The sequence below is a fragment of the Phoca vitulina genome, unplaced genomic scaffold (assembly GCF_004348235.1).
Source record: "Phoca vitulina isolate PV1807 unplaced genomic scaffold, GSC_HSeal_1.0 scaffold15, whole genome shotgun sequence".
Taxonomy (NCBI): Eukaryota; Metazoa; Chordata; class Mammalia; order Carnivora; family Phocidae; genus Phoca; species Phoca vitulina.
In genome coordinates this window covers 24869464-24881980 of record NW_022589718.1, presented here as the reverse complement: position 1 = coordinate 24881980, position 12517 = coordinate 24869464, and the positions used below count along the sequence as shown (strand labels likewise).

Sequence of the window (12517 nt, the reverse complement as noted above, 5' to 3'; positions counted from 1 at the left end):
GATGTGTAACAAATTACCACAAATTTCATGGCTTAAAACAACACCCATTTATTAGCTCACAATTCTGTAGGTTGAAAGTCCAACCCTGCGTGACTCTCTCATTCTCTACTCATTGTGTCATAAGGCTGAAATCAACATACTGGCCAGACTGAGTTCTTGTTTGGAGACTGGGGAAGAAATCCTCTTCCAGGCTCATTCAGGTTGTTGGCAGAACTCAGTTCCATGTGGTTGTGGACCTGTCTCTGCTCTCTTGCCGTCAGTGGAAGCGCCGCCACCCCCCCCCACACACACACACCCCCCTCTCCTTCATGCTAGCACCGCGTGTCCAATCTTTCTTGCACTTCCAGGCTTTCCCACGTCCTCTCCTGCCACCAGCCCAAGGAATCTCTCTGCTCTTAAAGGGCTTGTGTGATTAGGTTAGGCACACCCAGGTAATCCCCCTGTGTTAAGGTCAGCGGTTAAACGTAACATAACCTAATTGCAGGAATAGATTCCATGGTATTCACAGTCCCAGGGATGACCCAGGGCATGTACACTAGGTAGTGGGAGATCTTGGGGGATATTTAAAAATCGTGCCTACCATATCTGCTCACCACCCTTTTTGTTGTGTTTGTTTTTCCCAAGGTTACAGAAGAGAATGGTGAGCAGATGCCCTGTTACTTTGTCATGGTAAGCTTACAAGAAGTTGGAGGAGTTGAAACTAAGAACTGGACCGTCCCCAGAAGGCTCAGTGAGTTCCAGAATTTACACCGGAAACTTAGTGAGGTATGAATACTCATGAACACAAGGTGTAGAATTACTAAGCAAGAAGATATGTAAGAGCTCATTTCAATTTTTTACATATAAGGAAACTAATTAACCTTTCTCCTTTGCTGTGGATACTGGCAAAGTGGCATTTTCAGCATGACATTTGGAAATTAACCCATAGACAAACCATTTAGTGTAAATCCTTCAGGACGAAGCATTGTCTGATCTCCACTGAGCCTCATAGAACCCCAGAGCTGAAAGAGGGCTAGGGATCATCTAGGGCCACTGGTGTTTGAAGCTACCAGTTGTGACCTTTTAGTGGGAAGCGAAATCAATGAATGATTGCAGCAACAGGAAGACCATAGAACATACTGGATTTCGGCCCAGAGAGTAAGGGTCATAAAGTGTCGTGGTTGAGAACACAGGCTTGGGAGCCCAGACTGCTTGAGTTTGGATCCTAGCTGTACTGTTTAGTAGCCATATGACCTGGGACTTGTCACTGTGTCTCTTTGTCTCTCTTCTTTATCAGTAAAATACAAATACTGATAGCGCCAATGTCTCCTATCTCAGAGTTGTTGTGAGAATTAAGGGGATAAATGCATACACAGCATTGAGAAGAAGGTGTGGCACATAATAAACATTATCATGTTGGTGGTGGTAGCAGTAGCAATGAGCACTGTTTCCTAGAACCCTTAGTTTTACAGGTGCGTTCTATTTTATATGTGGATATGCACGTATGCGTGTGTGGGTTGCAACACAGCGTGTATTTCCTACTGTAGGTTTTAGTTAGAAATGTCAGAAAGCTTCTAATCTAGGTCAGTTCTTTTATTTTAAGAGGAGAGGAGCTGACCCCAGAGAGTTTGATCGATTTATCACAGGGCATGTTCCTAGTGGCCCAACCTGGACTGGAGTCCGGGCCACCTTATTTTCCATTCCTTATTCTTCCATCTTTCTCAGGAACTGCGTCCTCTCTAGCTCTCCTCCTCCTAGAGATGACAGCCCTCCTCCCTGGCAACTGGGACTGTCTTTGGTCACTTCTCCTCTTGTTTCTGTTTATTGTCGTCTGGCTCAGAATGAATTGATGCTGGTAAAATCCTGCGGTCACCTATCAGACTGCTCTTCTGCCAGTGAAATGCGTCTGTTTCCTTTAACATTTTCTCCTAAGGGAATTTTTTTTAAATCCCTTTAATCACCAGCTTATGAATTCTATACCTTCTTCAAGTGATTTTAAAAGGATGGTGGGGGCGCCTGGGTGGCTCAGTCGGTTAAGCGTCTGCCTTCGGCTCAGGTCATGATCCCAGCGTCCTGGGATCGAGCCCCACATTGGGCTCCCTGCTCAGCAGGGAGCCGGCTTCTCCCTCTGCCTCTCCCTCTGCCTGCCGCTCTGCCTACTTGTGCTCTCTATCTCTCTGACAAATAAATAAATGAAATCTTTAAAAGGATGGTGGCCAAAACCAAGTGTCTTACTCCAATACTTCTCAAAGGGACTGTGGTCACCCTGGCAGTGTGGAAAGCAAAATCTCTCTCTAAATAGAAGATTACATTTTCCCCAAAATGTGTGAGTAAAATAGACACTACGGAAAAGTGTGTCGTTTGCCCTGTGACAAACGATTGTGAAGCAGAAGTTTAGTATCCATCCAGTTGCTGATAAAAACAGAAGGAAGGAGAAAAAGGAATTTAGAGGAGATTCTGAAATAAAATGTATGTGGAAAATGTTCTTTGAAAATAAAAAAAACAAGTAGACTGAAGCCTTAGAGGAAGTAAACCTTATAAAATTCCATGTCTGTCTCATTTCCCTTATCTGTAGCTGATCCTTGGTGTTCTTTTCTTACCCTTAGAATTTACTGTCCTGTGACTTTTCGTTTTGTGTGTAAACCCTTCCTGTTGACAGCTGGGACAGGAGGCACCTTTCAGGTCCCTGGTGAATTTTAATCTTCCCTTCTGACTCTCACTGCCTGTTTCATTTCTTGAAAATTATACCCTGAATTTGAGCCCTGATTTATATGTCTCCTTGGGCACATGCCATTGTACCCCTGGTTCTTCAGTGGGCTGTGTGGGAAGGGCTAGTTTTTCCTTTCCCAGCACCCGAAGCACCTGCATGCCCTTGTTACAAGCGACTTAGCCCATGCCATCTCATGCTGTGGACGGGGCCAGCAGGCACTCCTGTGACCCTCCTGCTGGTGACACCAGCAGTTAGAGCGGTCGCAGGCAAAGGCTGTGCTCGCTGACTTTTCAATGCCGGTTGGTTTTATTAAGCGTATTCATGTGACCCCAGTGCCTTCAAGGGCCAGTGTTTGGAAGTGGGGCCAGAGTCCGGAGCATTTGGAACCCACTGCCCTCCTAGGGTCTGAGGGGCAGACTGGCAGAGTCCTGTGGGAATTGTCATAAAGAACACAGACTTTGTGGTCAGATGGATCTGGGTTTTAATCCTGATCTTTAATTGTCTCATATGTGAAATAGGAATAATAACAATTGCCAACTCTTTGAGCTGTTATTTCATGTGCCGAGCTTCTAGCACAGTGTCTGGCAGAACGTAGGACTCAATCCACAAAGGATCTGTTATTATTTATTAATATATTATTATTAACGTACTTCCATTGTGCAGTTTGCCACTGAAGGGCAGTAATAAAGCGACAAGCTAAGTTACTCCTTCTTTCCATTGTTTTATCAACTGGGATAACTTTTTCACAGAGATGTTATAAACAAAGCACATTCTAATAGGAAGATTTTCTTCCTGTGAGCCAGGTATCCACACGTAGAGCCTTGTGCTTTGTGCGTGTTGTGCGAACCCACCTGATCAGCCTGGCCTCTGCATTGCCCAGCTCTCAGGCATTCAGGGGCCTAGGGATGAGCTTTAGCTTTTTTCATCAAATGTCCCGTTCCTCTCGATTCCATGAGCCTGATTAGAACAGGCAGGTTTTCAAGGTCTTAAACCTCAGAGGAACAAGTACAGGAGGAAGATACTTGGTTTGTTCTAATTATAATTCTAAACTTTTTTTTTTAACATGAAAATGTGATTCGAAATGCTAACATTTAATGTTTTCCTCCACAGTGTTTCCCTTCTTTAAAAAAAGTCCAATTGCCTTCTCTTAGCAAGCTGCCTTTCAAATCTATAGATCACAAGTTCATGGAAAAGTCAAAGAATCAATTAAATAAGTTTTTACAGGTAAGCAATTGAAAACTTTTTGGATACGAGAGGAAAAATTAGTTATTTGGGGTTAAACTGTCATCATACTAAGAGCTTGCTTGTTTGCTTCCTGGTGTTAAAGGTCATGCCAGGTCCTCAAAATGTCTTTGGTTTGTTGGTTTCTTTGTTTATAATTAAAGTATGCTATACACACAAAAAATAAAATATAACAAATACAAAATATGTACAATACAGAGACCATGTGTGCAGCTTTGTCCTTTTCCACACACTGACCCCGCCCTGTAAATAGCACCCAGGCCAGTATGCTCCGGCTTCTTTCCCGTCACAGCCCCTGGCCCAGGTGGTCACGATCCTGACGGACGACTCGCCACACAGATACAGTTGTTTCTGAACTTCCTATAAATGGAATCATGCAGTATGGACTCCTTTGTGTCTGACCTCTTTCACTCAACAACTGTGTCCAGGGGATCCACCCACAGTGCTGTTCTAGTTGCAGATCATTTGTTTTCACTACCACGTAGGTTTTTCATTGTGAGAATACACTACAGTCTATTCATCCCATTGTTGATGAGCATTTGGGCCATTTCCAGTGGAGGCTATCATGAAGGCTTCTATAAACTTGTAGTACTTGACTTGTGGTGAATCTGTGTTGCGTCTGGGTTTCTTCGTTTGTCCAAGTGGTTGTGGCAGTTTTTACAGTCACCACAGTGTGTCGGGTTCTGATGCCCCCCCCCCCCCGCACCTCCTCTTCTCTGCCTGTTTCTCTTTAGTCCTGGTGGGTGTGTGCTGCGGTCTCCCCGTGGTTTCAGTTTGCATTTCCCTGACGGCGAAAGAAATGGAGCACTTCATTACTGGCCACTGGGATAGCTTCTCTGGTGAAGTGTCTGGTCAAGTTGAGTCTGCTCTTCTGTCGTGTTGCCCATCTTTTCCACACCGCTTTGTGGGAGTTCTGCATGGGATTTGGATGTGAGTCTCTTGTCAGACCATTTATGTTGCAGATATCTTCTCCCTTTCTGTGGAGGGCCTTTTCACTCTCTTAATGATTTCTTTTCATGAACAGAAGTTCTCAATTTTAATTTAGTCCAGTATATCAATTTTGTCTTTTGTGGTTATGTCTCTGTGCCTGTTAAGAAATCTTTGCCTCCCCCAAGGTCCTAAAGCTACTCTCCTAATTTCCTCTAAATGCTTTGTTTGTCTTCAGTCCATTTTTAGAGAATAAGGCCAAACATATACTATCCTTGATAGCAACCACTATTTATTTTTCCTTAGCTGGGCCCTCTGTATTCAGAGGATAGTTAAGTTACCCAAACCACGTACGCCTGTAGTTTTTGGAGGCATGGAATTTTGCCTCGTGAAACACTTTTTGCCTATGTAGTGGTAGCTAGAAGGCCTGGGATTTTAAACGATGGATGTTGCCAAATTCTTAGTGAAGGCTTTATTAAAACATAGTTGTTCACTCAGAAGTATGGGTCATTGTTAAAACAGATTTAAGTCAGAGTTGTTTTGAAAGTGTTAGTCTCTTTTTTCCACCTATTCCTATCTCCCCCCTCATATACATATGTTTGTATGTGTATATGTATCCTCAAGTTTTTCTAAGATGCAAATTATTTTACTTCCTGAGGGAAACTTTTATGTTATAATATAATAATACATAAATATGTGTGTGTATGTAATATATAGTGTAATATGATGTAAATTTCCCTTAGGAAATAAAACAATTTACACCTTGAAAAACTCTGAATTTAATTATGGCAGAACTGGATTAGAGAATCGTCAGTGTTTAAATGCCCTTACAAAAGAATTTGAAACTGAAATACTACCATTTTGTTGCTGATTCAAAATGTCTAGGAAATAATTAAACCCACTCCAACACAGTGCCTGCTTAAATCATCCGGGTGAACTAAAGATCTCATTTGTGAAACAGATGTGTATTGCTCAAAATCCAGGATTTTTAAACTTCAGGTGTGTAGCTTTGGAACCCTGCAGCCGACTCTCTTGTTTCCTTCCAGTCCTCTGCTACTGGGGGGTGGGGGGCAGGTCTCCGTTTATTTGGCCTTTCCTGTTGCCACAGATAACACTCTGGGCCTGTGCTTTTGGGGGCACAGAGAGGCCGCACATGTGCCTTTATTGGATTGTTGGTCATGGAAGTGGGTTAGTGAATTCTGCTGTTGTGCCAAGAGAAACCGCACTCTGAGACCCTGCCGATAGGTCATGTGGACATAGCCGAGAGCAAGAATAATCTGCAGCTAAGCCAGATGAAACAGTGTGTCTAGTGACCTTTTATCTTTTTAGTCAAGAGGATTTTAAGTCAGGACGTAATGGTTTGGATTGTTTTTCATTTCCTCAAGGACTGTTTGATAAAGCCGTAACCATCGAATGTAGTTAGATAGGTTATACAGCAGACTGTTGTTTGAACGTATTATCCCACCAGCCGCAAACAGGAAGAAGGTGCAGAATGCTTAGTCTTTTATTGGGTCCACAGGACCTTCCAGAAAAAGGGATTCCACTGAGTGTATGTTTACTTGAACGTTTATTTATGACAAATAGTTCCCTAGTGAAGCATACTAATTGTACAGATATTTAATAATCTAGCTACTCATTCCTAGCCATACTGTTGCTTATGTCTTTCTTCATTCTTGCTTACCACCTTCCCCATTCCTGCTCCCATACTTACACCACCTACCCCAGCCATTCCCCCCCCAGTGGCGCTCTGTCCTGCTTCTGGGTATGCATGTGCTGTGTACTCTTCTTGGAATGCCTTACCCCTTTCTCCATCACCCACTGAATAGTCATCTGAGATCTTTACTAGAATAGAATAACATGCTGTAAGTGTTTGGAGGGAAGGAGTTGGGAATGGGATGCCATCCCCAGAGAGCTTAAAAATGATAAAAACCCCAATTATATCTTGCCCCACAGACAGCTGTGAGAATTTCTAACTTATTGTATGTACTTAATTTGATTATTTTCCTTCATAATAGAATATAATTTAGGCCAAAGTCTTATCACCCTTAATGATCACTTTATTTATGTTGATTGTAATAAGTTTGAGACTTATCATTTGTTATCATTTCCTACTATTTTATAAAATAATGCTGGAGTATAGATTAGCTAAAGGAAATCAAGTTGGGAGGATATCTCCTGCCTTCTAATCCATCTGTACGTATGCCTGAACATTTGATTCTCTGCAGAAGGAATGAAGGCCTATTTGTTGGGCTCCGGGGCTGGGGAAGGCAGTAGTGACATCAGCTCCCCACCCCCTTCATCTCCTTCCCTCCACCTGAGGCAGGACTTGCCCATTTTCAGTCCAGTCTTCTGCAGGACAGAGGAAGCTAACAACCCCCGGAATGTTGGTTGTCCCCTTGGAGCCCCTGTCCCCAGTGTGCCAGTCCTGGGTGTTCTCACAGGAGCTTGTTCTAGGGACGGTCATAGAGTTCATTGGGTTTCTGCCTTCGCCTGAACAGATGTAATGTGACTGTCATGGGCCAAGTCCTCTGAGACTAGATCTTAACCTCTTCTGCCACCGCAGGCTCTGACATGAGAAGCACTGTGTGCTCCCAGTGTCCCTCTCCCCCAGGGGATTACATCATCAATGGGGCACTGTTTCCCACTGGTCTCGTTATTCCTAAAGCCTGTATCTTTTTTTGTTTGTTTGTTTCAAGGCTTTATTTAAATTCCAGTAGGTAACATACAGTGTTATATTAGTTTCTGGTGGACAGCGTAGTGATCCAACACTTCCATACAGCACCCGGTGCTCATCACACAGGTGCCCTCCTCAATCCCCATCACCTCTATCACCTACCCCCCCAGCCCCTCCCCTCTGGTCACCATCAGTTCTCTAGACTTAAGAGTCAGTTTTTTGGTTTGCCTCTCTCTCCTTTTTCTCCCTTTGCTCGTTTGTTTTGTTTCTTAAGTTCCACATATGAGTGAAATCCTATTAAACCCTGTATCTTTTAATGCTAGACATTTAGACATTCTTGTGGTCATGTTGTTAATCTTACTGTCCTACCGTAGCACTTGCTTGGACATAAACTTAATTTATGTTCTTCTTTCCTATCTCCGGAGGCCAGATAAGTACCTAAAGAACTTGAGGACATTTCCAGTTCAAGGGCTCATAAAAACAGTTCTGTAATTATGTAAGCAAGCTTGGAAGGTGGGAGCACGGGGAGAAAACTCCTGCCTGGTGTAGACAGTGCCGTGTGACAGCTCAAAGTGCCTTTTTTCAGCTGATGTACAAAGTCTGAACACAGCCATAAAAGGGTGGTTGAGTGGTCTTCTTGTGCAGTGTGCAAATGTGTAAGTTCCAGCACCGCTGGATGGAGGTGAAGTTGACATTCCAAGGCAGTGGTCCTGGGTCTGTGGACCGTGTGCAAAGCCGGGGGTTTTGTTGCACTGAGCAGCTGTCCACACAGCTTCTTCCACAAGCAGGATGACTAGGCTGCTCCAGTTAACCTGCAGGGGGTTGCTTGCGATTAAAATCATTGGAATTCATCTAGTGTGTTCTGTTTCAGGGGGAGAGGAGAATGGTTTTGGGTTCAGAATTATGAAAATAAATCCCCAACACAGTCCTTTGCGCCTTGCTTGCCCCTATTTGTGGTGGTTTCCGGCAGCACAGACTTATTCCTCCATAACAGTAATGCACCCTCTTTCCTCCCCAGAATCTGCTGTCAGATGAAAGACTGTGTCAGAGTGAAGCACTTTATGCCTTTTTGAGCCCTTCTCCTGACTACCTCAAGGTTATTGATGTGCAGGGGAAAAAATCCACTTTTTCATTATCCTCATTTTTGGAAAGACTTCCTCGAGACTTCTTCTCCCATCAAGAGGTGAGCTGTTGAAAGGTCGTGCCATTTTTGCGACAGATTTAGGGGAATGTCTTTTTGAAGGTTTCTTGAAGTTCCAGGTATTTGTTGAAAGCATGCTACTAGTGGGGGGGGGGAAGCGAATACATCCATTTTCAGCTACTATCGCTGTCATATTTTTGGGACACCTGCTTGTGCTCCCCTACAAGCCACTTGCAAGAGTTAAGATACAGAAAAGAGTAAGGTCGGTAAGTGAAATGTGGGTGGAAAGTTATATGGGAGCCCTGGTAAAAGTGGTGGACAGGCAGTGCCCCGAGATGGGGAGTCATCATTAGGGGGAGCTGGAACTCACTTTGAAGGTTGGGATGGGAGGGACAGTCAGTAGGTCATTGGACTGGAGAGGAGAGCTTTCAGGAGTGGGCTAATGGAAGGTTAGGCAAAGAGGGGAAGTGGGGGACGAGGTCATGCCAGGCTGAGGAGCTCAGCATTAATTCTCAGGGAGTAGAAGGTCATGGGATATTCTGAAGCAAGACGAATCTAGGAGCGACATTTATGGGTAAAGAAGCAAATAGAGATTGCAGACATTGTGATTTCATATTCTGGACCTCAGGCCTTCCTGCAGAGTGAGAAGGCCCTTCTTTGGCTCTTCAGCAAATTGCACAAGACTATCTCTGAAAATGGGCGTCTCCTTATGGAGATGTTCACTGCTTCCTTGGCATTCATTGTTAAAGGCCCCTGGCTCTTCAGCAGGATCGGTTGAAGGAGTTTGGACAGAAGGAGCTGATGATGAAAAGGGGCATGCTACTTCACTGCATCCTGAGCTGGGAGAAATCTGTGCACAGCACAGAGCACGTCCATGCCAGTGCTCGGGGCTCTGTGTAAGCCTGCTTCCCCCACAAGGGTCTCTCCCACCTCTGCCCTGCAGGCCCGGATTTGTAATGTCTGGCCATATTCAGTTAGCTTGCCTCCATGACCTCTCATTTATCCCTGAACCTCTGGGAGTTTACATTATGGCTCGGTCACTCTATGAGATTGTTCTCTGAAGGTGAGTGCTGGTGGCCAGACCCAGTGGCTTCCTGTCCATGTTCAACTCTGTCCACCTCTTTTGCAGCATCTGATGTTGCTGTGAGGTTTTGGGAACTCCTGCCTCTGTGACTTCTCAGCCCTTTCCTCTGCTCATCCAGTCCCCCACAGTGCTGTCATTACCCTGTGCTTGGGCTTCGGCCTTAGCTGTTGCCTGTCTGCCCACATAGAAGGAGCCTGCTCGGCTGTCCTTCTGCTGCCTCTGTTTGGGCCTCTGACAGCACTTCACCCTGCTTGCGGAAACAGCCATGCACCTGTTTGTCAGCCTCCCCAGATCGCTGTGGGCCGCTGAAAGTCTGGATCCACGTCACACCTGTTTGCACTAGCCTGGTGCCTGGCATAGAATGAGTTTTGAACTGAAACTTGCTGATACGCTGATGAGGAAGTGAGAGGAGCTGAAGTACAGAATCAAAGCTTAAGTCAGAGCTTTAACATAATGACGTTATTTTGAAATATACATGTTTTTAAAAAACAGTGCATTTTATTTTATTTATTTTATTTGTTTTTATTTATTTGAGAGAGAGAGAGTGAGAGAGCATGAGCAGGATGAGGGGCAGAGGGAGAAGCAGACACCCTCCTCAGGGAGCCCGACGTGGGGCTCGATCCCACAACTCCAGGATCATGACCTGAGCGAAGGCAGACACTTAACCGACTGAGCCACCCAGTCGGTTCCATTTGCTTCCAAGGCGCAAATGACCCAGGGGTCCCAAAAAACAGTGAATCTAAAATCATTTAAGTTAAAAAAACCTTACTTGGGGCACCTAGGTGGCTCAGTAGGCTAAGCCTCTGACTCCTGATTTCAGCTCAGGTCGTGATCTCAGGGTTGTGAGATCGAGCCCTGTGTTGGGCTCCAAGCTCAGCGGGGAGTCATCTTGGGGATTCTCTCTCTCCCTCGCCCTCTCTCTGTCTGCCCCGCCCCCCATGCACTTAAGTGCTCACACTGGCTTTCTCTCTCAAATAAATCTTAAAAAAAAAAAGTTAAAAAGCCTTACCTTTAAAATTCAAAATGGCTAGAAAACTGTTCTGTTATCTACTAATTTACTCCTTATTAATACAGTGATAGAGGTTTTTCACAATTATTTTAAACCTTGAATAAGGCTTTAACATCAAGCTTTTAATACAAGCCTTTCTCAAGAAACAAGAAAGGTCTCAAGTATAAAACCTAACCCTACACCTAAAGGAGCTGGAGAAAGAACAGCAAATAAAGCCTAAACCCAGCAGGAGAAGAGAAATAATAAAGATCAGAGCAGAAATCAATGAAAGAGAAACCAAAAGAACAGTAGAACAGATCAACGAAACTAGGAGCTGGTTCTTTGAAAGAATTAACAAGATTGATAAGCCCCTGGCCAGACTTATCAAAAAGAAAAGAGAAATGACCCAAATCAACAAAATCATGAATGAAAGAGGAGAAATCACAACCAACACCAAAGAAATACAAACAATTATAAGAACATATTATGAGCAACTCTATGCCAGCAAATTTGATAACCTGGAAGTAATGGATGCATTCCTAGAGATGTATCAACTACCAAAACTGAACCAGGAAGAAATAGAAAACCTGAACAGACCTATAACCACTAAGGAAATAGAAGCAGTCATCAAAAATCTCCCAAAACACAAAAGCCCAGGGCCAGATGGCTTCCCAGGGGAATTCTACCAAACATTTCAAGAAGAATTAATACCTATCCTTCTGAAACTGTTCCAAAAAATAGAAATGGAAGGAAAACTTCCAAACTCATTTTATGAGGCCAGCATTACCTTGATCCCAAAACCAGACAAAGACCCCATCAAAAAGGAGAATTACAGACCAATATCCCTGATGAACATGGATGCAAAAATACTAGCCAATGGGATCCAACAGTACATTAAAAGGATCATTCACCACGACCAAGTCGGATTTATCCCTGGGCTTCAAGGTTGGTTCAACATCCGCAAATCAATCAACGTGATACAATACATTAACAAAAGAAAGAACAAGAATCATATGATCCTCTCAATAGATGCAGAAAAAGCATTTGACAAAGTACAGCATCCTTTCTTTTTTTTTTTTTAATTTTTTATTGTTATGTTAATCCCCATACATTACATCATTAGTTTTAGATATAGTGTTCCATGATTCATTGTTTGTGCATAACACCCAGTGCTCCATGCAGAACGTGCCCTCCTCAATACCCATCACCAGGCTAACCCATCCTCCCACCCCCCTCCCCTCTAGAACCCTCAGTTTGTTTTTCAGAGTCCATCATCTCTCATGGTTCTTCTCCCCCTCCGATTTCCCCCCTTCGTTCTTCCCCTCCTGCTACATTCTTCTTCTTCTTTTTTTCTTTCTTAACATATATTGCATTATTTGTTTCAGAGGTACAGATCTGAGATTCAACAGTCTTGCACAATTCACAGCGCTTACCAGAACACATACCCTCCCCAGTGTCCATCACCCAGTCACCCCATCCCTCCCACCCCACCCCCCACTCCAGCAACCCTCAGTTTGTTTCCTGAGATTAAGAATTCCTCATATCAGTGAGGTCATATGATACATGTCTTTCTCTGTTTGACTTATTTCGCTCAGCATAATACCCTCCAGTTCCATCCACGTCGTTGCAAATGGCAAGATCTCATTCCTTTTGATGGCTGCATAATATTCCATTGTATATATATACCACATCTTCTTTATCCATTCATCTGTTGATGGACATCTTGGCTCTTTCCACAGTTTGGCTATTGTGGACATTGCTGCTATAAACAT

General features: G+C 43.9%; 1 protein-coding gene across 4 annotated transcripts in view; it reads left to right on the top strand.

Moving 5' to 3' along the window:
* The window catches only part of SNX25 (sorting nexin 25), a 133403-nt gene that overhangs the window by 111197 nt on the left and 9689 nt on the right, over positions 1 to 12517 (top strand). For 3 of the 4 annotated variants that reach the window (XM_032413637.1, XM_032413635.1, XM_032413634.1), the window contains 3 exons: positions 625 to 765; positions 3800 to 3913; positions 8551 to 8715. In XM_032413637.1, the coding sequence (XP_032269528.1) occupies positions 625 to 765; positions 3800 to 3913; positions 8551 to 8715 (420 nt within the window). The remainder of the gene's footprint in view (positions 1 to 624; positions 766 to 3799; positions 3914 to 8550; positions 8716 to 12517) is intronic. The other variant, XM_032413636.1, reaches the window with a different exon arrangement.